The following is a 22,328-nucleotide window of genomic DNA, read 5'->3' as shown; positions in this document are numbered from 1 at the left end:
CTTGTGGCTTGTATGACCCTGTGTCGGTTGTCCATGTGTGCTCCCAATGGCATATCTCCATTGACTCAGATTTACTCCATTCGTGCCTCATTCACCTTTCTTTCCTAGTAGGAGGAGACTACTTCCCACTTGTTCATCACATTGGGGGAGGAGAGCCACCCCACCTGTGGAGGTCTCAGAACAGGCCGCTTACAAGAAAATGTGCACCCAAGCAAGCTAGGGCAACCTCGTAAAATGCAAAGCCACTACTGATGACATTGCTTTATACACAGTTGGGTGGTGGGTCACTTAGACCGGCCATGACTCTCCAGAAGTGTGGAATCTTCTTGTTCAGGTCAGCTTTAACAATACACAGTATTTAATGATTCTTATGAACATCAATTTGTGTATCTATTAAGACTTTTACAATATTGCGTAGGAAATTCTGATATTTTCAAGGGAAAGTCCAACACCATCATATCCTCAATGAGCGCCCCGTTGACCACTCATTTCACGAATCTTCCTCAGAAACAAACATGGTTATTTAGAATAAAAAGAGACATGAAGCTGAATGTTATAATGTTAGAATTTTTTTTAAATATCAATAATTTTTAACTTGAATGTTTTTAAACTTACTTCCAGTTCCACTGCAAGTGCTTGAATTAGGAGCAAGCCAATTAATTAATTTCTAGTAGTAGCAACCAGTCACTATTTTTATCTGGCTAAAAGCCTTCTTTTTCAAATTGGCTGGTATTTGCTCTCTATCAAATTGGCTGGTATTTGCTCTCTATGAGGTAGAGAGCAAATAACACCCAATTTGAAAAAAAAGGCTTCTAGCCAGATAAAAATAGTGACTGGTTGCTATGGAAGGAACTTTAAAATCATTCAAGTTAAAAATGTATCTTTCTATTCTAAATAACCATGTTTGTTTCAGGATAATATGAAAAATTTGAAGAAAGAAAGAGGTTAAATTGTATCAAAAATAAGTAAAGTAGTATCAAGAGGCTGACACTTTCCAACCTTATAGGTTTACTCCTGAGGAAGATTCGTGAAATGAGTGGTCAGCCGGGCGCTCACTGAGGATATGATGATGTTGGACTTTCCCTTGAAAATGTCAGAATTTCCTAAGCAATATTGTAAAAGTCTTAATAGACACACAATTGATGTTCATAAGAATCATTAAATATTGTCAATTTTATCACAGTGTTTGTTTGATAGTATGAACCTGTAACTATGATCCCTTCTTTGGTTTACTTAACAATACACAGGGCATGGGCACTGCAGTTCTTGAAAGACAGTCTTAAGAATTTGGGTGTTCTAAAACCCAGTCTACTTTTATGCTACTGTTGTTCTGTCCCACATGACCTCCAGTTCACTGGGCAATCCCCGGACTCCCTGCCATTGTGGAAGTCACTTGTCTCAAGAAATGAAATCCAAAACAAGAACACAATCCACAGAATACCTTTTACTAGAGCCAGCCACAGTTACAGAAACCTCGGGGGAGGGTACCAGCTGATTAAGAAAATACAGAATTACTCCGCTTTTTTAGCAGGGGGGAGGTAGGCTCTGGTGGCTGATCTTCATTGAATTCTGGGCTCCTGGAATTTTGTTTTTAAAATACACATGAAAAAATGCCAGCCCTGTATCAGTTTGGGCGTGTGGCCTGGCGTGATGTGGTCCATGGGGTCGCAAAGAGTCAGACTTGACTGCAACTGAACAACAACAAACAAATACCTCAAAACTAAGACATAAAATATGCGGTGGGTTGATATTTTCCTGTTTGCTTCCACAATAATGTAATTCCTTAGCAGACATCCCATTAGTCTCGATGTGCTTGGTCATTATGGGGTAGTGTACAACAAGCGTGTGCAGCAGGAGGTTGGTTGTATTACAGTAATTTGACCTGCCTTTGTGCCAGTACTGTTGGCGAACTCATCTCTTGAGGGACCAGTGAAGCTTTCTCACCTCAAAAGCTTTTGGAACTGCAGTGCTAAACAGTTCCTAGGAAGTAAGTCCAATTACTCTGAATTCAGTCCTATCATAAGCAGATATGCTGAGACTTGCAGTGTGAATGCCGTTTAGTTCTTCCTGTTGGGTAATCTTTAAAGACTTGATATGTGGATGAGTGAAAATACACCACTGACATGGGAGGGAGCACACCTTGGTTTGAGGGCCAGCTGAGCTCATATGACAAATGGCCTCAGTCACCTACAGAACCTCTGTGATACATACAGATTCAGGGATCTGGTTGGTCAGTGAAAGCTATGGAAGTGCAGGGTGTCAAGAGTCCCACGGCAATCAGTTCTCAACGTTCCTTCAGAAGGTTTGAGTTCATTGAGCAGAAAAAGGCAGGTCATCTGTGCATACATTCTGTGTCAGAACTAATTGCAAGTGTGCGGAATGCAAAGATATCCTCAGTTCAAAACGGGGTCCCCTGATGGGTCAGAGCCAATCAGAGATTAGGCTGAAGGGTGCCTAAGCTAATGGGTCTGCGTTCCCAGAGAAGCATCAGCAGTAAGGTACCAACGTCACAAGCCTAGGCTAACAGATGAGGCGAGGCGAGGAGAAATGAAAGCTAAGATTCCAGCACAGCAACAGACTATTCATCAGCCTCGCCCCCCCTTCCCCCTGCCATAGCAGCAGCACAGCTGACACAGGGTTTCCTTTCCATTAACAATTGAATGCAGCAGCCTTGAGATCTCATGCGGAGCAGCTTAATACTTCCAAAAGTAAAAAGCAGACTGTGAAAAAGAGCCAGAGGGATAGGCAACGTTGCTTCATACTAGTACCTACTGCTTCAGAGTCCATTGAGAATGGTGGTTGAGTACTGAAAGATACTGCATCCGACCATTTATCTGGCAAGGTCAATATTGTTTCCACAGACTGGTATAGGGCCCCCCGCAGGGTCTCAGGCAGAGGTCTTTCATGTGGTCTGCCAGCTCCTGTTAACGAAATGCTAGAGATTGAATCTGAGGCTAACTGGATGCCAAGCAGATGCTCTGCAATGAGTAGCATCTCCTCCTTTTTCACATCCCATGTACCACCAGCACCCAGAATGTAAAGCCATCCTCTACAGTGTTTTCCCTAACAGCTGATCGTTGAAGAAAGTGCTTCTAATTATAGAAGTTGCCCTTAGTTTTCATTGTAGCCAGTGATAGGTTAAATATGTAAATCTATATCCCCATGTGAATGCTGTGTCTGCTTGCTCAGAGTTCTAGCAAGGGAAGGAGCCAGACACGGTTGATGAGTGGGGGCCACAATTCGCTCCCCCATCCTATCAGCATGGTCTCTTGTGTTCCATTGATGCAAGACCTGCCGCCCGTCTGCTCCTTGGGAGGAAAGCGATGGCGAACCTCAACAGCATGATAAAAAGTAGAGACATCACCCTGCCAACAAAAGTCTGCATGGTCAAAGCAATGGTATTCCCAGTAGTCATGTATGGCTGCGAGAGTTGGACTATAAGGAAGGCCGAGCGCCGAAGAATAGATTCTTTTGAACTATGGTGCTGGAGAAGACTCTTGAGAGTCCCTTGGACTGCAAGAAGATCCAATCAGTCAATCCTAAAATAAATCAACCCTGACTGTTCCCTGGAAGGCCAGATAATGAAACTGAAGCTCAAATACTCTGGCCACCAAATGAGAAGGGAGTACTCACTGGAGAAGACCCTGATGCTGGGAAAGATTGAAGGTCAAAGAAGAAGGGGACGGCAAAGTATGAGATGGTTAGGCAGTGTCATAGATGCAACGAACATGAAGTTGAGCCAACTTCAGAGGACGGCGGAAGGCCTGGCGTGATCTGGTCCATGGGGTCGCGGAGAGTCAGACTCGACTGTGCGACTGAACAACAACAACAACAAAATGGCTAGACGGCCATCTGACAGCAATGCTGATTCTGTGAATTTAGGCAGATCATGAGAAGGGAGGGCAGGGAGGTGCTTAGTTCTCATGGCCAGTGCTTAGTTCTCAGCGCTTAGTTATCATCAGTGCTTAGTTCTCGTGGTCCTTTTTACCTGCCCAGGTAAATGCCGATCACCACTTTGGGGTCAGGAAGCAATTTTTTCTTCAGGCCAGTTTGGCCTTGGGGATCCTGGAGGGCTTTTTTTGTCCTCTTCTGGGCATAGAGTACTGGTCATGGGGGAGGTATTTGTAGATTTCCTGCATTGTGCAGGGGGTTGGACTAGATGACCCTGGAAGTCCCTTCCAACTCTGGTTCTAAAAGTATGCAAAGTGCAAGGACGTAAAAGGGATTCTGAGCAGGGGCACAGTGACATTTCCATGTGTGACTGAGCTGCTTCCCAGGAAGAGTGCCTTTAAAGCACCCCCCCCCCCCCCAGCCCCACACTTCTCTTATGAGATGTTTCTAATAGGAAATGGAATGGAAACGCTGCCTTCTCCATGCACGGGCCTTTCCTTCGTTTCGGTCTCAGGAAGGCGCCGACGCTTAGCGCGTGGTCCAGGCCAGGCCGTCGCTGGGGCAACCAGGTAGCCATGGCGTAACGGAAGAAGGCGCCGCGCGAGGTGCGCCCGTGATGTCATCAGCCGGCGCCGCGCGAAAGGTCGCTCATTCGGCCCATTCGGTTCCTTGGGGAAGATGGCGGCGGCCGTGCTTTGGGGGTGCCGGGTAAGGCGGCTGAGCCCGGGAAGGAAGCGTTCCTTTCTCTTTCCCCCCTTCCGAGTTCTCCCGCGCGCGTTAAGGGTCGGGAAGGCCGCCGAGCACGTCCAGAGGGCCGCCGAGCACGTCCAGAGGACATATCATGCCTTGGTCGCATTTCCCCCCCTGTGTTCTCCAAGGATCTCCGGGTGCCATGTGTCATTCTTCCCATCCCCATTTATGTTCATAGCAACCCTAAGATGTAGGCTACATTGAGAGAGATTTACTGGCCTAGCATGCATTGTGATGTGTTAAAATAGAATGATAAAAGGGCTGGAACACTTTCCCTATGAAGAAAGGTTGAAGGCGCTTGGGGCTCTTTAGTTTGGAGAAATGACGGCTGAGGGGGTGACATGATCGAGGTTTATAAGATTATGTATTGGGATAGAGCAGGTAGAGAAGGAGGTACTTTTCTCCCTTTCTCACAATACAAGAACTCCTTGTGGGTGCTCCATGAAATTGCTGAGCGGTCGGGCTAGAACTGATAAAAGGAAGTCCTTCTTTACCCAAAGAGTGTTTAACACATGGGATTCACTGCCACAGGAGGTGGTGGCGGCTACAAGCATGGACGGCTTCAAGCGGGAACTAGATAAGCATATGGAGCAGAGGTCCATCGGTGGCTATTAGCCACAAGGTATAGATAGGGACTCTGGGGCAAGGGATGCACTGTATTCTTGTTGCTTGGGGGTGGGGGACAACAGTGGGAAGGCGCCTAGTGTCCTGGCCCCACTGCTGGACCTCCTGATGGCACCTGGTATTTTTGGCCACTGTGTGACCTTTCTGCCAGCATAAACTGCACCGGTTGGAACCGGTGCAGTTTATGCCGGCATAAACGCGATCACACTCACCTCCATTTTGCGAAGCCCTCCGGTGGACGCCCGCTCACACGCTGCGGGCGTCTGCGTGTGTGTGTTTTTTTAAAAGGACAGTTTGAGCATGCGCATAGGCAGCCATTCAGAGAATGCCGATTTTTGTGCATGCTCAACCCCCCCCCCTTACATTTAAACTTTAAAGGTAAGCACTTACCTTTAAAGTTTAAAACCCAACCTGGCCTCGCTGTAGTCCCGGACTCCTCCGGGAAGTTAAAGTAAGGCATTTTTATTTTATTTTTAAACAAACGCTCAGGGTGAAGCTTCGCCTGAGCGCATATCGCTTCCTCTTAAAAAAAAATGGCGGGGGAAAGCTGGAAGCCTCAGGCTTCCGACGGAAGTGTCTCTGTAACGGAGGAGAGTGATCAGACGCCTGGGTGCACCGATGACAACCGTTGCACTCTGTTTACCACCACTTCCGACGTAGTGGCAGAGTACAACGATTTAAAGCTCTTTACAACGGATAGAGAGGGAAGACAGATGTTCCCCGTCTGAACGCCGGTAGGTACATCGATTGCAACCGGCACAGAATCCGTTGTAAAGGCTGTGTCTGAACGCACCCCCAGAGTGTTGGACTGAATGGGCCATTGGCCTGATCCAGCATTGGCTTCTCATGTTCTTATTGTGGCAAAATGGAATTTTGAACCCCAGGCTCCACCAATCCTACTCTGACACCCTCAACTACTACAGTACTGCCTTTATTATACCAGTCTGGCTTAGCATGTGCAGACTGCCCTCTTACTTTTGCAAATGAGTTCTGGAGGCCTTTCAACCAATCGGAGAGCCAGTTTGGTGTAGCGATTAGGAGCGCAGACTCTAATTTGGGAGAACCGGGTTCGATTCCCCACTCTTCCACGTGCACCTGCTGGTGTGAACTTGGGTCAGTTACAAGTTCTTTCAGGAGCAGTTCTCTCAGAGCTCTCTCAGCCCCACCTCCCTCCCAGGGTGTCTGTTGTGGGGAGCGGAAGGGAAAGGAGACTGTAAAACGCTCTGAGACTCCTTCGGGTAGTGAAGGGCGGGTTATAAATCCAATCTCTTCTTCTTCATCCCCTAGAACAGCCTTATCACAGGGCAGATGTTCATTTGGAGTTTTGTGTTAACCGAGGGCCTCTTATCGTTCTGACCCTAGAAATGCCTTTTAAACATATGGCTCGTTTCTGGACAGTGTCCAGGCTTCGCCCGCCATGTCTTCTTTGTACATCGCAGCAGCAGACCGGCCCTACAGCTTTACCAGGTATGCGTTGCAGGTTGCGCTTTGTGTGTATGTGGAGTTGCAAGTGGAGGAGACCCTCTCCCCAACGTGCAGCACGGATTCTGATTTTTAATCATTTGCAGTATTAACTGGTTCAATGTAGGTGATTGTTTTTGGTGTCCTTTTTTAAAGCATCCTCTCCTAAAGTGTTCATTTTTGCATAGCTTTCTCAACTCTATACCTTCTGCAGGAGGTGACCGCCCACTGCAGCTTTCACCTGGAGGGAGGCAGATAACTTAACACAGGGTCCTAAATTTGAAGGGGGCCATGCAGGCCTTCTAGTCTAATGCAGGGAATCCAGAGCTAGAGCATCTTCAGCAGGTGGCTACGCAGCCTCTGCTTTGAGATCTCCAGTAAGGGAGGGTGTCCCCTCTTACACATAATGGGATTGGTTCCATTGTCAAACTGCTGTCACTGTTAGGAGTTTTCCCATAACATTCAAGCCAAATCTGCCCTTTCTTAGATCTAGTCTTGGTTTCTGGACTTAGGACCTGAATCAGGCCATCCATATTTTTTCCCCCCTGAGAAATGTCAGGCCTTAAACAAATATTTCTTTCTCACCTTCACCATCCAAGAGCCTTTTAAAGTTGAGATTCCAGGATTAGAGCTTGTGGCCTTCTGCTTGTGGCCAAGCGGGTGCTGCTGTCACTGAGTTATGGCCACAGCAGAACCATATGTTTTTGCTCGCAAACATATGAAGTTGCTTTCTGCTGAGTCAGGAGAAGGGTGCATCTGTCAGTGACTAGGAACCAGTGCAGCTAAACAGAATGTCCGGGTTCAGTGCCAGTATATCATTGAGGGCCGTTTGTTGAGCAGTGTGGGGAGGTCTGCATTGTGTACGTCCTGTTTGCAGGCTTCCTGGAAGCATTTGGTTGGAAACGGGATACTGGCTTAGACCATGCCATCATGGAACAGGATCCGGTTAGTCTCCTTACGTAAACAAAGGCTGCGGTCACACACACCAAATAATCCACTTTCAATGCACTTTCCAACTGGATTTTGCCAGTTCACACAGTAAGGTAAAGGTAAAGGTTCCCTTGCTTGAAAGCCAGTCGAATCCGACTAGGGTTGCGGTGCTCATCTCCGTTTCAAAGCCGAAGAGCCAGCGCTGTCCGAAGACGTTTCCGTGGTCATGTGGCCGGCATGACTAAACACCAAGGTGCACGGAACGCTGTTACCTTCCCACCCAAGTGGTCCCTATTTATCTACTTGCAATTTCTTGCTTTCGAACGGCTAGGTTGGCAGGAGCTGGAACTAGAGACAGGAGCTCACCCTGTCTTGCGGCACCCGGGGCTTGAACCGCTGAACTACTGACCTTCCACAGCCTGCAGTTCAGCGTCTTAACCACTTGAGCCACTGCAGCTCCAGTTCACACAGTAGAATCCAGTTTTTTTTTAAAAAAAACAACCACATTTTATTATATAGGACATAATCAATCAAATTCATCATAACTTCACATTTTAACCCAATACATCCCCTCCTCCCTTCCCCCCCCCCGTACGGCTTCCCACAGTGCTACGACCTCCCGCAAAATTCTTAATCGTCACTTTTCCATCTCTCCTCTTATTATAAGCTCAATAGGTAACTTATTACTATTACATTTATACCTTTATCCATTTGTTTTACCATTACTCAACCTTCAATAATTATTAAAGCAAAATAAATTGTCTTTTACATCCCAGTTATTTTCTAAATAGTCTTTTAAGTCTTTCCAGTCCTTAAAGAAGTCTTCTGCTTCCATATTATTCAATTTTTGTGTCATTTTGTCCATTTCAACCAAAAACAGCAATTTTCTAATCCACTCTCCAGTTCCCGGCACTTCATCTTGTTTCCAAGCTTGAGCATAGATCATTCTGGCTGTTGTTATCATATACCACATCAGTGTCCTTTTAGCCACATTGACCTCTTCCATTTTTAGTCCCAAAAGTAATATTTCTGGTTCTTTCTTAAATTTGCATTTCACAATCTTCTCCATTTCTGCATGAATCTCACTCCAAATTTTTTTGACTTTTTCACATGTCCACCATATATGATAAAATAAGCCTTCTGCTTTTTTGCACTTCCAACACTTATTCAACATATTAGTATTCATATTAGCAATCTTTTATGGTGTCATATACCATCTATACATCATCTTATAACAATTTTCTTTTAAGTTATTACATGTTGATATTTTCAGTGCATTTTTCCATAAAACTCCCAAGACTCCACAGTAGAATCCAGTTTGAAAGTGGATTATTTGGTGTGACCGCAGCCAAAATCTCCATATTCAGAGGCACGGTACTTCAATATGAGTTGTTTCTGGGCAAACAGTGCAAAGAGTGAGCTGCTGCTCTCGCAGGAGTTTCCTGAAGGCATCTTGCTGACCGTGGTTGGAAAGAGAAAGCCTCTGATCCAGCAAGACAGTTTGTTACAACATTAAAGGGACAGCAGACAGTGGTATGGATGTCTTTTTGCCACTGTTGGCTGCGGTGGCTGAGTGGAACCTGGGAGTTCGGAAGCCCTCTGCATCTCAAAACACCATTGTTAGCAATGACATCTGATCCAAAATAAATAGCGTGCCATAGTGTTTGCAAATGCATTTGCCACGCCAAGGGAGAATCTCTGTCTCGTGCATGGCCGTGGCTATTTGAGATTGAAAGATGGGCTAAGTCCATCTTTGTTGACATCTGACTCACCGATTGGCCAGTGACTCTTTTGGCCTTGTGGTACCCTGCTGGTGTTTCCACACAGGTGTGCGTTCTTTGCCGCATGTGGAGTTGTAAGAAACCTTTTTCTCTTCAGTCCAGATGTTATTCCTCGGGGGGGCGGAAAGGCTTTATATCTGGCTTTGTAGAGAATATCAAGCAGGAGCTGGCAAAAAACAAAGAGATGAAAGAAAGTATCAAGAAGTTCCGGGATGAAGCAAAGAAGCTGGAAGAGTCGGAGGCTCTCCAGGAAGCAAGAAGAAAATATGTAAGTTTCCTTTTGTCCGTAGTGGGTGGCAGGCGGCCTTTGGATGCAGGAAAACTAGACTCTGTAAATTCGCTGTTTATAATTACAAGTAAGCATGTATTACTGGGACTCTTCAAAGTGGTTCACCTTTTCTTCTTATTACTTTTTATCTCTGTCTCTGTTTATAATTTTATTAATTTGCAAATGAAAGTATCAAGAACTTGGGGGGGGGGGGCACTGTATTTATTTCCTGCATAGAATTCTGATGAGAGTGCTGAGCCCCACTAACATCGCCTCCCCCCCCCCGCATGCCATACAGCAGACAGGCTTCAGTGGAATGCTGCCCAACACCCAAGAGAGTGCCCTCCCCATGCCTCCTTGACCGTACAGACAATAAGCAGCTGGCTTTGGTGAATTCCCTTCTTAATTGATTGCATTTTTATCCTGTACTTCCTTCAAGGAGCCCAGGTCAGCAGCATACACGGTTCTCCTCTGTTTTGTCTTCACAACAGTTCTGTGAGGTAGGCTGAGAGTTACCAGCCCAAGGTCCCCCAGTAAGTTTCATGGCAAGTGGCGATTTGAACCCAAGTTCTCCCTGGTCCTAGTCACTGCAACACCATAGTGACTCTCCCCGTAAGATGTATCAGCATTTCCCTGTTGCTGAGAAAGGGCTGTGAGAGGACATCAGGCCAAAGCTGTGATAAGTGTCCAGCTGTTCCAGTGTTCAAACTAGGGGCCTCCCTGTAGCAATTTGGTTTTGATTGGATCCTGGTTTTGACGCAGGAAGTTACATGCTCTTTGATCAGAAATGGGGATATTTTATTGGATGGTGAATCGACTTCCAGTGTATCATCCAGTGTGACCTAGTTTTTGTTTAACGAAAGAGAAGCGAGCAAGCGTGTGTCTAGTCCTCAAGAGTGGTTTAATAAGTAACACCATGTTAACCTTCTCTAAGCTAGCCTTATGAACGCAAGTATTACCAAATTTTAGTATCTTCCTGGAACCTCCCTAAGTCTCAACCCTGATTCTTCGCATATTTATCCGAAAGTAAGACTCACTTAGTTTTTGGCAAGATTTGCTCTTCATATAAGTTCGTGCAAGATTTCCAGGCATCACAATGGCCCAGGTGACTTTCAATGGGAAATGTATTTCAAGAAATACCATTTAGTAACTTATTTACTGTAACCTGAAAGGTGTGAATGAAACTTCCGTATTTCCCCCTTTTCAACAGACATTATGTGCCTGTTTTTCTCTCCCTTGCAGAAAACCATAGAGTCTGAAACAGTAAAGACTTCCGAAGTCATTAAAAAGAAGCTTGGCGAATTCACCGGCACAGTCAAAGAGGTTTATGTTGTTTTTAGTTTATTTTATTCGTTAAAGATTCTGGCTTTCCCCCTTTCTTGAGGCTCAGGGCAAATAATTTTAAAACCCCAAGCCCTATTTAAGAACCCCAAGCAGTACAGAGGCCGAAGCCGCCTCCCCTGTTGTTGCCCCCAGCAGCTGGTATTCAGAGGTACACTGTCTCTGAAAGTGGAGGTTCCATTTAGCCATAATGGCTAGTAGTCATCTGTGAATTTCTCCTTGAATTCTCTAATCTCCTTTCCACACCCTTTAAATGGGTGACTGTCATGTGGCTGTGAGTTCTGCAAGTGAAATTCTTCCTTATGTGAAGGAGGATTTCCTTTTTATCCATTCCAAACCTCCTGCCCCATTGGTTCTGAGTTCTAATCTTCCGGGGGTGTGTGTGTGTCTTAGTGGCTGCTTTTTAAGGGAATTGGGGTTTGGGGGTGCCGGCCTTTTCAGACCAGTGGGTAATTCCTCCCCCCCCCCCCCGTGAACCCCCTTCTTCCCTCGGGCCGCAGAGCCTAGATGAAGTTAGCAAGAGTGACATCGGCCGGAAGATCAAGGAAGGAGTGGAGGAAGCGGCCAAGACAGCCAAGCAGTCAGCAGAGTCAGTCTCCAAGGGTGGGGAAAAGCTGGGCCGGACAGCAGCATTTAAGGCCATTTCTCAGGTAAGTGCCTCTCTCTGGAGCTGAGCTTATGTGAGCTCCCACACATCCTGCGACTGGGTTGAAAATGGGCCCTGAATCCGGCGTATTTTTGCCAGAATTATTCACATTTTAATTGTTAACATATCTGTAACGGTTTCATGTGTTGGTGTGTATGTTTCTTTAAATGTTTAGTTTGACTGCAGTAATGTAAGGAGAGTGATAGAGGTAGATGAGTGTGATGTGACTGGCTGGTGATTGAGAGTGTGGGAGGAGGGGTGTCTCTGAGGTGATTTTGTGTTTTTTTGTTGTTGTTTTTGGTGAGATGAGTGTGGAGAGTGGGTTTTTTTTAGCCTGTATGGCAGAAGCAGCAGTTTGAGTTTGTCCTGTGAGGCTAAGGCAAACAGTTTAGCCGGTGTGGCTAAGAGAGGCAGAGTTTAGCCTGTGTGGCTCAGGCTGTCAGAGTTGAGTTTTGGTGTTTTGAGAGACAGTGTGTGACGCCCAGCGTTATCAGTTATAGTTATAAGTTCCTTTCTTCAACAGCAGTTCAAAAATACCCAGAAACCTATTTTGTTCTTTTATAAATAAATCATTATTTGTTTAAACTTATCCCAGCAGTCAAAACAGTCCTTCCTCAGGGCGACATAGTCCTCTGAAGTGCCCACACACAGGGTCATTCTACCATAATAGAGAGATTTGGAATTTTTAATTCCTGGTGGCAGCAGTAATCTACTAAGTGTATGTGAACAGAGTGTATTGTAAAGGAAAAACAGTCTCCTCATTAAGGAGGACGTCACAATATCCTTGAAAACGTATTGTGTATATGTCTATCAGGGGGGTCTCCAGCGTTTTTTAACCTGTGGTCACCTTTGTAATTCTGACACTGGATGGTGGGCACAGCCACAAAATGGCTGACGCAAGAGGCAGGGCCAACCTCAAAAATCTCAGGAAGTGTGGTCATGCATCGGAGTCCTCTTTGAGATGGCTTACGATTAAAACCACAATATAAAACATAAACCATTTTTGTAAAAGCCATTAAATTGAAAATGTCCCTCAGGAAAAAAGAGGAAGAGCTGTTTTTCCCAAGACTTTCCTCATTTTCCCACCCAGGCCTTCACACTTTTAGGTCCTCTGCTTTATTTGAGTCCCCAGAAGAGTTCACAGCAGAAAGGAACTGGAACCAGAGACTTCCGGTATCTTGCTTTGAGAAGCATCCCTCCATTACTATGCTGGCTTCAGTCCTCTCCTGCCAGCCCCCCCCTTCCCTATCTCCCTCTATTGCTGTGGCCCCAGAAGGCACAGCAGCCTTGACTCTTTGACGTAAGCGGATGCTTCTCTCACAGGGAGTGGAGACGGTCCGGAAAGAGATTGACGAGAGCGTCCTGGGCCAGACGGGGCCTTACAAGCGGCCAGAGAGACTGAGAAAGAGAACGGAGTTTTCCGGGGAGAGAAGCAAAGAAGAGCGGGTGTTCGAAGCCAACGAGTGGGTATCAGCCGAAGCAGGGAGGGTTGCTGGTTGTGCATGAGGGACCTCTTGGGCAAGGAGGAGGGAGAAGCTTGCCTGGTGGGGTGGTGGCAGCAGGCTTGGGGGAAGCCGTTCTCCAGAGTACCGTCTGGCGTGCACACTCAGCAGGGCCCCAATGGAGAGACTGGAGGAGGAGTCTCTTAGGGCAGGGGTGTCAAACATATGGCCCGGGAGCTGTATCAGACCCCTGGAGGGCTTCTATCAGGCCCGCAGCAGAACTGGCTGCCTTCTGCTGCTTCTTCCAGTTCTGCTGCTGCTGCGTCATCGTAGGTTTGCAGCTTACAGACACACACCTGAACAGCATACTCAAGATTGCAATGGCACAGACATTCTGATGCAGTAATTCAGAGCAAGAGGTGTCTGTTATCAGACACTGCTAAACAAACAAAATATTGCAAGGGTGCTGATGTTTTAAGCATGTTTTTATTATAAGTTAAAAAAAAACCCTTTGTGTTTGTGTGCTTTATAAAGTTAATCTCTCCGCTACCTGGCATTACGTTTTATGACACACATGGCCCGGCCCAACAAAGTCTCCTTTATGTCAGATCCGGCCCTCATAACAAATGAGTTTGACACCCCTGTCTTAGGGGCTGTATCCTCCCGGTCTGCTCAGCTGAGAGCAGCTCCCTCCTCCCAGTTAAGAAGCCTTCTTCCCATATAAGCAGCTTATTCACAGCCGCATCCATCTCCTGCAGCGAAATAAACTGAGAATCCACCGGCACCTTGAAGGTGAACAGCGCTTATTTCAGCATGAGCTTCCCTGAGTCGGCGCTTGCTTCCTCAGACACTTGCAAAGAGGAAATTGTTTCCTCTCGGCAGCATCGCAAGCCGTGAGCTCCGACTCATGAATGCTCATGCCAAAGCATAAGGCCGTTCGTTTTTTTAAGGTGCAGGCGGGCCTCTTGTTTTAATCTGCTGGCGTTCCGTCGGAGGAAGGCTTCGCTGTTAGGTGAGCATAGTCGTTGGATATGGTCCCTGGCCTCCAGCGGAGGTCAGTCAGGTCAGTTTTTACTGTGAACTTGTTTCAGTTTGAGTAATTCGACTGCAGGGATGAGGACGGGTAGAAATGGCCCAGAGAAGGGCCTCTGTTCACTGCAGGTTTTGTGCTGCGCCGGCATTGCAGGTGGGAGGGGGGGAGGGTTGCCCTGCACCCAAGTATAAAAGGGGGGCAGTTCTTTGGGGGAGGTAGCAGTTGGGTACCGAGCCCAGGTATTTTATCTCTTTATCTATGATATTTCTCTACCATCTCCTCAGACTTAATCAAGGAAGCCATGGCCCTTAGTTTGCAAGACCTGAGAATGGCTGTTGACCACAGGACATTTGGGAGGTCAAGAATTCATAGGGTCACCGTGTCAGAAGCGACTTGACAGTCAGGGGCATTTGGGGGTGGTGCCCCACCACAGATGAGCCCTGGCCCACCCCAGGAGGATGCAAGACCCCCCCACACACACCTGCTGCGCTGCGCTCCTGACCCCTGACCCTCTGCCGCCTCCCTGGCTCTTCCAGGGAAGGCTTCTGGTCAGTTTCACTCTCCCCCCATCAGCTGTTAGGTTTAACAGCTGATGGGAGGGAGTGAAGCTGACCAGAAGGGGGCAGGGCAGCTCTGGAAGGGAAGGCCCCTAAGTTTTTTTAATTTTTTTTTTATTTATTATAATTATTGCAGCTTATATACATACTCTTACATTAAATCATTGTGCTATCCTTTTACCCCCCCTCCCTCCCCCCTCCCTCCTTTATAGTATCTTCATATTTTTAACCATGTGCACAGATTCTTCATTCGTATTTGGATATTTGGATTGGCTTCCCCCCTTTCCACCCATTCCTTATATCCCACCCATTTATTTGTAATCTTTTGACATTTCTCCTCCCATGTCTCTTCAGTAATTATCTGTGCGAATATATCTGATTGTACGCGTTCAAAGACATAATTATTCCAATTTTCCATTGTCCATTTGTGCCTATCCCTCCATCCCAATGCTATTACAGCCATCCCGGATAAAACCATAATTTTATATAACTCATTTATTTCTTCCCACTTTTTTATTTCCCAATATTCCCGAAATAAGCAAGTCCCTATTAATCTCTATATTAACTTGAAATAAATCAAAGATAACCCTTACAATCTTTTGCCAAAATTCCTTAACCACTTTACATTCCCACCACATATGGGCGTATAGACCTACTTCTTGGCCACAGTGCCAACACTTTGGATTCGTTCCTTTAATCATATACGCTATCTGAGCCGGAGTTCTATACCATTTCCATATAAATTTCCTCACCAATTCTTTATCTCTTATCTATTTTAATTTGGTTTATACCCTTCATTATTTCTTGAGTCACTTCCTGATGCATTAAACCTTCTCCCTCCTATTTATTCTGTATGATCCTTATCATCCTCTCCTTATCTCTTACCATCAGTTTATATAACGCCCCCGCTATCCCTTTTTCTTTTACTTGTCTTCTGCTTAATATTTCATTAATTGTTGTTCTCTCCCTGCTTATCCCCTCTATTCTTTCAGATTTAACTAAGTCATATAATCCTTGCACCTCTAACCAATATTGCTTTCCTACTTTGTCTAAAAAATTGTTTTTTGCAATTAAAGTTCCTCCTTCCACAAACATATCTTTTAGCGGGAAGGCCCCTAAGTGACCTGCCCCTCATGAAGTTTTTCTGGCTAAGGGGCTGTTGACGGCCCTTAAAATATGCACACACCTCTCTTCAGAGTCTTGTTCAAGGCAGCTTACAATGAAAAGGAATCGTATGAAACGCAAGCCTTTATTTATGTATTTATTTTAAACATTTGTGTTTATTAATTCAATTTTTATTTTTACAAAAAAAAAAAAGATCGCATCACATATATTAAGACTATAAATGAAGCATGTAAGACCATGAGGTTAAGATGAATAAGCCCCGATCAACTATAAAAACAAGAGGCTCTGCTTATATTCATATCAAGTCCACATAATTCTCATCATTCGGTGAAATGTCCATCAAATAATGAATAACAGGAGACCACGATTCAGTGTATGCTAGTTTCTGTCGATCTGATCTACTCAGTTGTGTATTATTCATAAGTTTACCTAAAATATAAAATGTCCCACAACTATCGTCGGCATTTTCTGATCTTTCCATTTTGAGGCTAACAATGTTCTAGCCGCCGAAATTAGAGTTGTTAGCCATCTTTCTGCCTTCTGAAATGCAAGGCAGCTTACAATGTGAACAAAAGCAGTGATTGTAAAAATACATTTTAAAAACCCCACAGTGAAAAATATCACAGCTTAAGATGGCCAGGAAATAGAAAACCTGAATTAATCCAATGCCATCCTAAATTAAACTGTCTTAAACTCCTCCTAAAGATCGAAAGTGAGGGGGCCAAGGCCGATTTGTTTTGTAATTGTTAAAAACACGTTGGATACAAGCAGCATAAAAATTATTCGTAAAACAGAAGCAGACCATTAAAAGGCTGATAAGACCTCAATTAAAAGCCTGAATTTAAAAAAGAAGATGTCTTTTGGCCTGGCGCTTAAAAGAAATTAAAGTAGGTGCCAGGCGATCCTCAAGGGGGAGGGTGTTCCTAAGGAGAGGTGCCACCCAGTGTTCCCTCTAAGCTGAGTTTGTGTGAGCTAGCTCACAGTTTTTTAACCTCTGGCTCACACAGTTCTGTCTCAGCTCAGAAGGATGGCTCCAGGGAAAACTAATTTATGCAGTAGCCAAATTGCTTGCTCACAACTTTAATGGCTGTAGCTCACAAAGCAGAATTTTTGCTCACAAGATTCCACAGCTCAGAGGGAGCATTGGCGGGCACCACAGAAAAATCCCTGTCTCGTCATCCCCGTTTGGAAGATGACTACACTGCTCAAGGTTGTCCAGTCTCCCTCTCCTGAGATGGCTTTTTCCTCCATTGCAGAGAGGCGATGGGGGTGGTGCTCCACAAGGACTCCAAGTGGTCCCAACAGTGGAAGGAGTTCAGGGACAACAATGTGGTCTTCAACCGTAAGTATGCCCACAAGCCACAGATTCACCCTTGTTGCCGGAGGGGAGGGGGATGGCCTTGGCAGGCCATCCTCTGCAAAGGGAACCGGGGTGTGCGTGGCAAGACCACGGCTGACATTTGCCGCTTCCCCCAGGGTTCTTTGAAATGAAGATGAAATACGACGAGAGCGACAACGCCATCATTCGGGCTTCAAGAGCCGTTACAGACAAAGTGACTGGCTTCGTTGGTATGTCTCTGTAATGAGTCCATGTGTTTGGGGGGGGGGTGTCTTTAAATGTTGAGTTTGACTGCAGTAATGCAAGGAGGGCGATAGGGGGAGATGAGTGCGCTGTGACTGGCTGATGACTGAGAGTGTGGGAGGAGAGATGTTCTGAGAGGAATCTGTGTGTGTTTTTTAAGACAGAGTTCTGTGGAAAGTGAAGTGTGGAAGAGCTATGAAGAGAGTCTGTGTGACTCTAAACGTTTTGTGAGAGAGTCTATATGGCAAAGAAACAAGTAGTGTCTAAACTGTGTGGTTAGATAAATGGTTTATCTTATGTGCCTAAGACAAAGAGCTTAGCCAGTGTGGCTACATATAGGAGAGAGAGAAGCCTGTCAGTGTGGAATTTTAATATTTGAGAAACTGTGTGTGACCCTTTGCCAGTTATATTTACAAGTTCCTTTTTCCAGAAACAATTCAAAATAACCAGCATCTTATTTTGTTCTTTATTCAATAAATCAATTTTGGTTTCAACATATCCCAGAAATCAGTGCAATACTTCCTCAGGGCCACATAGTCCTCTGAAGTGCCTAGAGCCTGGGTCATACTGCCAGCAGAGAGAGAGAACTGGATTTTTTAATTCCTGGTGGCAGCAGAAAACTTCCAAGTTTATATACACAGAGGGGTGGTTTAAAGGGAAAACAGTCTCCCCCATAAGCAAGCACGTCACAGTCTCTCTCTTCCTCTCTCCCCTACCATCACTCCTCTTATGTCCTCCTGTTTTCATTTGCGCTGCAAGGGAAGTTAGGTTTTCCACAAGTGATTAATACTTGGCCCAGGTGTATTGCTGGTTTTTAACCTTCTCCGTACCAGCACAAACTAGAGAAGTTCCAGTCTCTCTCCAAGATCCTCTGCAAGTGCTGGCAGCTCAGCTGAGAGCTGGGGAGGGGGTGACAGCAACCACAGGTGATGAGTGGCTAGTAGGCCCCTGAGAAGGCAACGCAAAGAACAATGCTTTCGTAGTGGCCAAACCTACCCTTGACCTCTGGAGGAAATCCTGAAAAGTCTCTCTCTAGCTCTGAATCTTCCTCTGGAGGTGGGGGGCTCTCCTCCTTGGGAGGTTTTTAAGCAGACGCTAGATGGCCATCTGACAGCAATGCTGAGTCTGTGAATTTAGGCAGATCACGAGAGGGAGTGCAGGAAGGGTGCATCATTGCTTGGTTCTTGTGGCTCTTTCTCGCACGTCCATAGCCACTTTGGGGTCAGGAAGCCATTTTCCTCCAGGCCAGTTTAGCCGGGGATCCTGGAGGGTTTTTTTGTCATCTTCTGGGCATGGAAGAGGGGTCACTGGGGGTGTGGGGTGGGGAGGTAGTTATGAATTTTCTGCCTTGTGTAGGGGGTTGGACTAGATGACCCTGGAGATCCCTTCCAGTTCTGTGATTCTGTGGGTGCTGTCCCACATTCTCAAGCCTTTCTCTGTGTTCACAAGGACTAGGAACTTGGGTTTTGTTTGTTGTCTCTATTATTTATTTTATTTATTTATTATTTGGATTTATATCCCGCCCTCCCCGAAGGCTCAGGGCGACTAACAAGGGCATAAAATGCCAGATTATAACAATAAAACAATATAAAATACAATAATACAGAGTACTACAATTAATTAAAATTGGTAAAAATAAAATCGGTGCTCCAAATACTCACTCTGAATCATACAACCAAGGTGGTGTTCTTAAGATGTTATAACTGAACCACAACAGCGATATATGTCCCCACAACCCTGTCATCCGCTAGGGACGACCTGCACCCCCGATGATACCCGCACCAGCGGTGGTAGAGTGCGGTGATGGAAAGGCGTTGATGGAATAATGGTGGCGGCGGCTCCTACTCGAAAGCCTGGCGGAAGAGCTCCGTTTTACAGGCCCTGCGGAACTGTACAAGGTCCCGCAGGGCCCAGATCTCTTCTGGGAGCTCATTCCACCAGGTAGGAGCCGCCACCGAAAACGCCCTAGCCCTGGTCACAGCAAGTTTGATGGTCTTGGGGCCTGGAATATCCAGGAGGTTTTGGCTTCCTGACCGTAGTGCCCTTGGGAGAACATGCGGGGAAAGGCCTTAGGTATTAAGAAGCTTGCTAAGAATGTCAGGGCCTCAAGCCCTTCTTCCCCAGCGCTCGAGTAATCCTCTTCCACGGGCACAGCCTGCTCCTCCCAGGGCAGATCCTCCCATTCCCAGCCCCATTTCTCTCCTCCTTCCTGTGTGATTCCCTTCTTTGCACCAATGCGGTTTTGCGCATCTATCCTGCCAGGCGGGCTGTTCTCCAAGACGGAGATGTCGGAAGTGCTGACGGAGATCCTTCGCATCGACCCCACCTTTGATAAAGATCGGTTCCTGAAGCAGTGTGAGAACGACATCATTCCCAACATCTTGGAGGTCCGTTGGGCGGGGGGGGGGGGGGGGGGGGGAGAGACTCGTATTATTTATAGAACTTTTGGTCTCTGTACTTTTCCCAGCTCTGCGATGTCTTTTCCGAGATACGGTGACAGAAATGCAAATATTATTCCAAACGGGGCCACACCATAGATGTGTACAGGGGCATGACAATATCAGCCGTTTCATTCTCAATCCCTTTCCTAATAATCCCTTATATAGAGTTTGCCTTTTTCACCACTGCAGCACACTGGGGTTGACACTTTCATTGAGCTATTCACTACGACCCAAGATCTTTTTCCCTCTCAGGCTCAGCAAGTTCAGACCTTGTTAGCCTATATTTGAAGCTGGGATTTTTGTTTTGTTTGTCCCAGTGTGCACTTTGGAGTTGCACCTCCGACCTGTGGATGTGGTGGCTGCTGCAGAACTGCAGAACCAGTGTTCCCCCTAAGCTGAGTTAGTGTGAGCCAGCTCACAGTTTTTTAGCTTCCAGCTCACACATTTTTATCCTAACTGAGGAAGGATGGCACCACAGCAAACTAATTTATGCAGTAGCCAGATTGCTCGCTCACAGCTCTCATGCCAGTAGCTCAGAAAGTAGAACTTTTGCTCACAAGACTCCACAGCTTAAGAGGGAGCATTGTGCAGAACCCGTCCGCCTCGGCAGAGTGGCATAGTTTAACCAACATACCTGAGGGACCGCCTTTCCCCATATATACCCCAGAGTGCACTACGGTCGGCGCCCCCAAATCGATTGACCCTCCCTGGTCCTAAGGCAGCCAGGCTCGCTGCCACCAGGGTCAGGGCCTTTTCAGTGGTGGCTCCTCTCTGGTGGAATGAGCTCCCGAGAGAGATCAGGGCCCTGCGGGACCTCTCACAGTTCCGCAGGGCCTGCAAGACGGAGCTCTTCCACCAAGCTTTCAACTAGGAGCCGCCCCCACTGTCACTACCAACTCTTGGCCTTGAGGGCCGGCTATGTGAAGAACATAGAGAAACGGAAAACTTACAAAGTACGCCGCCTTGTATAATTAGAGAAATATCGACAGTACTATTCTGAATTTGAATTGTTTAATGATGATTTTACCGGATTTTAATTGTTATTTATATACTGTGTGCAGTGTTTTAACGAACGTAAGCCACCCTGAGCCTGCGTAGTGAGGAGGGCAGAGTATAAGTTGAGTAATAAAAAAATAAATTAAATAGTTCATCATCGTGGCTTCTTTGCAGTTCCACATGGGATCTGCGCAGGCGCAGGCCAGCCACGGAAAAGATTTGCAAGCATTCTAATAGACTAGGAGCGCCCCTCCTCCCTCGGGCGCTTTCCCGCCAAAACGCTCACATGACCAGGAGGAGGGGCGCTACTCCCTCAGTTCTCTTTTTGCCGCCACGGAGAGATCATCTCCACTGCTGTTCTCTGTGTTTTTTCCTCACCTCACATCTGAGGCTGAGGAGATTTTTTATTCTCAACAGTTTTTTATTCAAGTAAACAATGAAATACATCTAAAGAAGAATTTATTTTTATTTTTTTCCCATTATGACTAAAAAGGCATGTGTGGAAAGAGCTGGACTCAGAAGAGCTCTCTCCAAAGGCTTCCCCCTCCCTGGTAGAGGAGGGGTGGACAAAGAGCCAGGCTGCGATGGCGCTCTTCAGGACTGAGTTCGCCTAGCCTGATGATGGCCTATTCCCCCTCTGCTGAGGGTGTGGACAAAGAGCCGGGCTGCGATGGCCCTCTGAGGAGGTTGCCCCTGTGCCCAGCAGCCAGAGGATGGCCTATTCCCCCTCTGCTGAGGTGTGGTGAAAAAATAAATAAATAAATAAATGGGGAAGAAAGGAGTCTGGAGGTGTATCTTCCCCCCCCCCCTCCGTGCTGGGGTGTTGTAGACAGAGCCTCAGAATAACTGGCTCTTTTCATGGGCTTGGGATGTGTGCCTTGACGTCGAAACATTTCTGTCTAGTCATTCCCTGAGGAGTCTCTGGCCTCTATGCCTTCGATGTCTACCTAGAAGCCCTTCCCTCCCCCCTCCCCCCTCTCGGTGCCGATAGGGAGAGAAGAGCAGGCTGGGAGGCGTGGCCCAGCAGAGGCTGTTTGAATGAAGGCCCCTCCCTCCCTTTCGAGTGAAGAAGCTTGGAAGTGCGGCCTGGCAGAGACTGCCTGGGCCTGCCTTAATGATTCTGTGGCCGCTCCCATCACTTCCAGTGAAGCAGCTTGGAGGCCTGGCCTGGCAGAGGCATGGCCTGCCTTAAGGAGACTTTCCCCCTCTCTGCCTTTCTGTCACTTCTGACCAGAAGCCTGGAAGTGTGGCCTCATGAAGGCCCTCTTTAAGCCTTTGCTGTGCCTGACTGAAGGAACCCTTCCCTGGCTATCCTCAGGTCCACAGTGGAATCTGTGGAGGCATGGGTTCACACAGCCTTGTAATTCTCTATGCCCCTTTGTGGAAGGTATTATGTGTCAGAATGCTGTTGTACCCTTTAGTTGGGGTTGTTTGGACCTCTTCAGCTTCTGTAGTTTTGA

General features: G+C 46.5%; 1 protein-coding gene across 1 annotated transcript in view; it reads left to right on the top strand.

Moving 5' to 3' along the window:
* Positions 1 to 4,527: 4,527 nt before the first annotated feature.
* The window catches only part of TIMM44 (translocase of inner mitochondrial membrane 44 homolog (yeast)), a 42,066-nt gene continuing 24,265 nt past the window's right edge, over positions 4,528 to 22,328 (top strand). Inside the window, exons 1-9 of the mRNA XM_015413286.1 lie at positions 4,528 to 4,599; positions 6,628 to 6,732; positions 9,535 to 9,705; positions 10,948 to 11,028; positions 11,547 to 11,696; positions 13,016 to 13,155; positions 17,106 to 17,191; positions 17,326 to 17,418; positions 19,694 to 19,818. Coding sequence (XP_015268772.1) covers positions 4,570 to 4,599; positions 6,628 to 6,732; positions 9,535 to 9,705; positions 10,948 to 11,028; positions 11,547 to 11,696; positions 13,016 to 13,155; positions 17,106 to 17,191; positions 17,326 to 17,418; positions 19,694 to 19,818 — 981 coding nt within the window. The 5' untranslated portion in view covers positions 4,528 to 4,569. The remainder of the gene's footprint in view (positions 4,600 to 6,627; positions 6,733 to 9,534; positions 9,706 to 10,947; positions 11,029 to 11,546; positions 11,697 to 13,015; positions 13,156 to 17,105; positions 17,192 to 17,325; positions 17,419 to 19,693; positions 19,819 to 22,328) is intronic.

This window comes from Gekko japonicus, unplaced genomic scaffold (assembly GCF_001447785.1).
Source record: "Gekko japonicus isolate JY-2015 unplaced genomic scaffold, Gekko_japonicus_V1.1 scaffold914, whole genome shotgun sequence".
Classification (NCBI taxonomy): Eukaryota; Metazoa; Chordata; class Lepidosauria; order Squamata; family Gekkonidae; genus Gekko; species Gekko japonicus.
The sequence above is the reverse complement of the archived record's forward strand: the minus strand, read 5'-3'. Positions and strand labels throughout refer to the sequence as shown.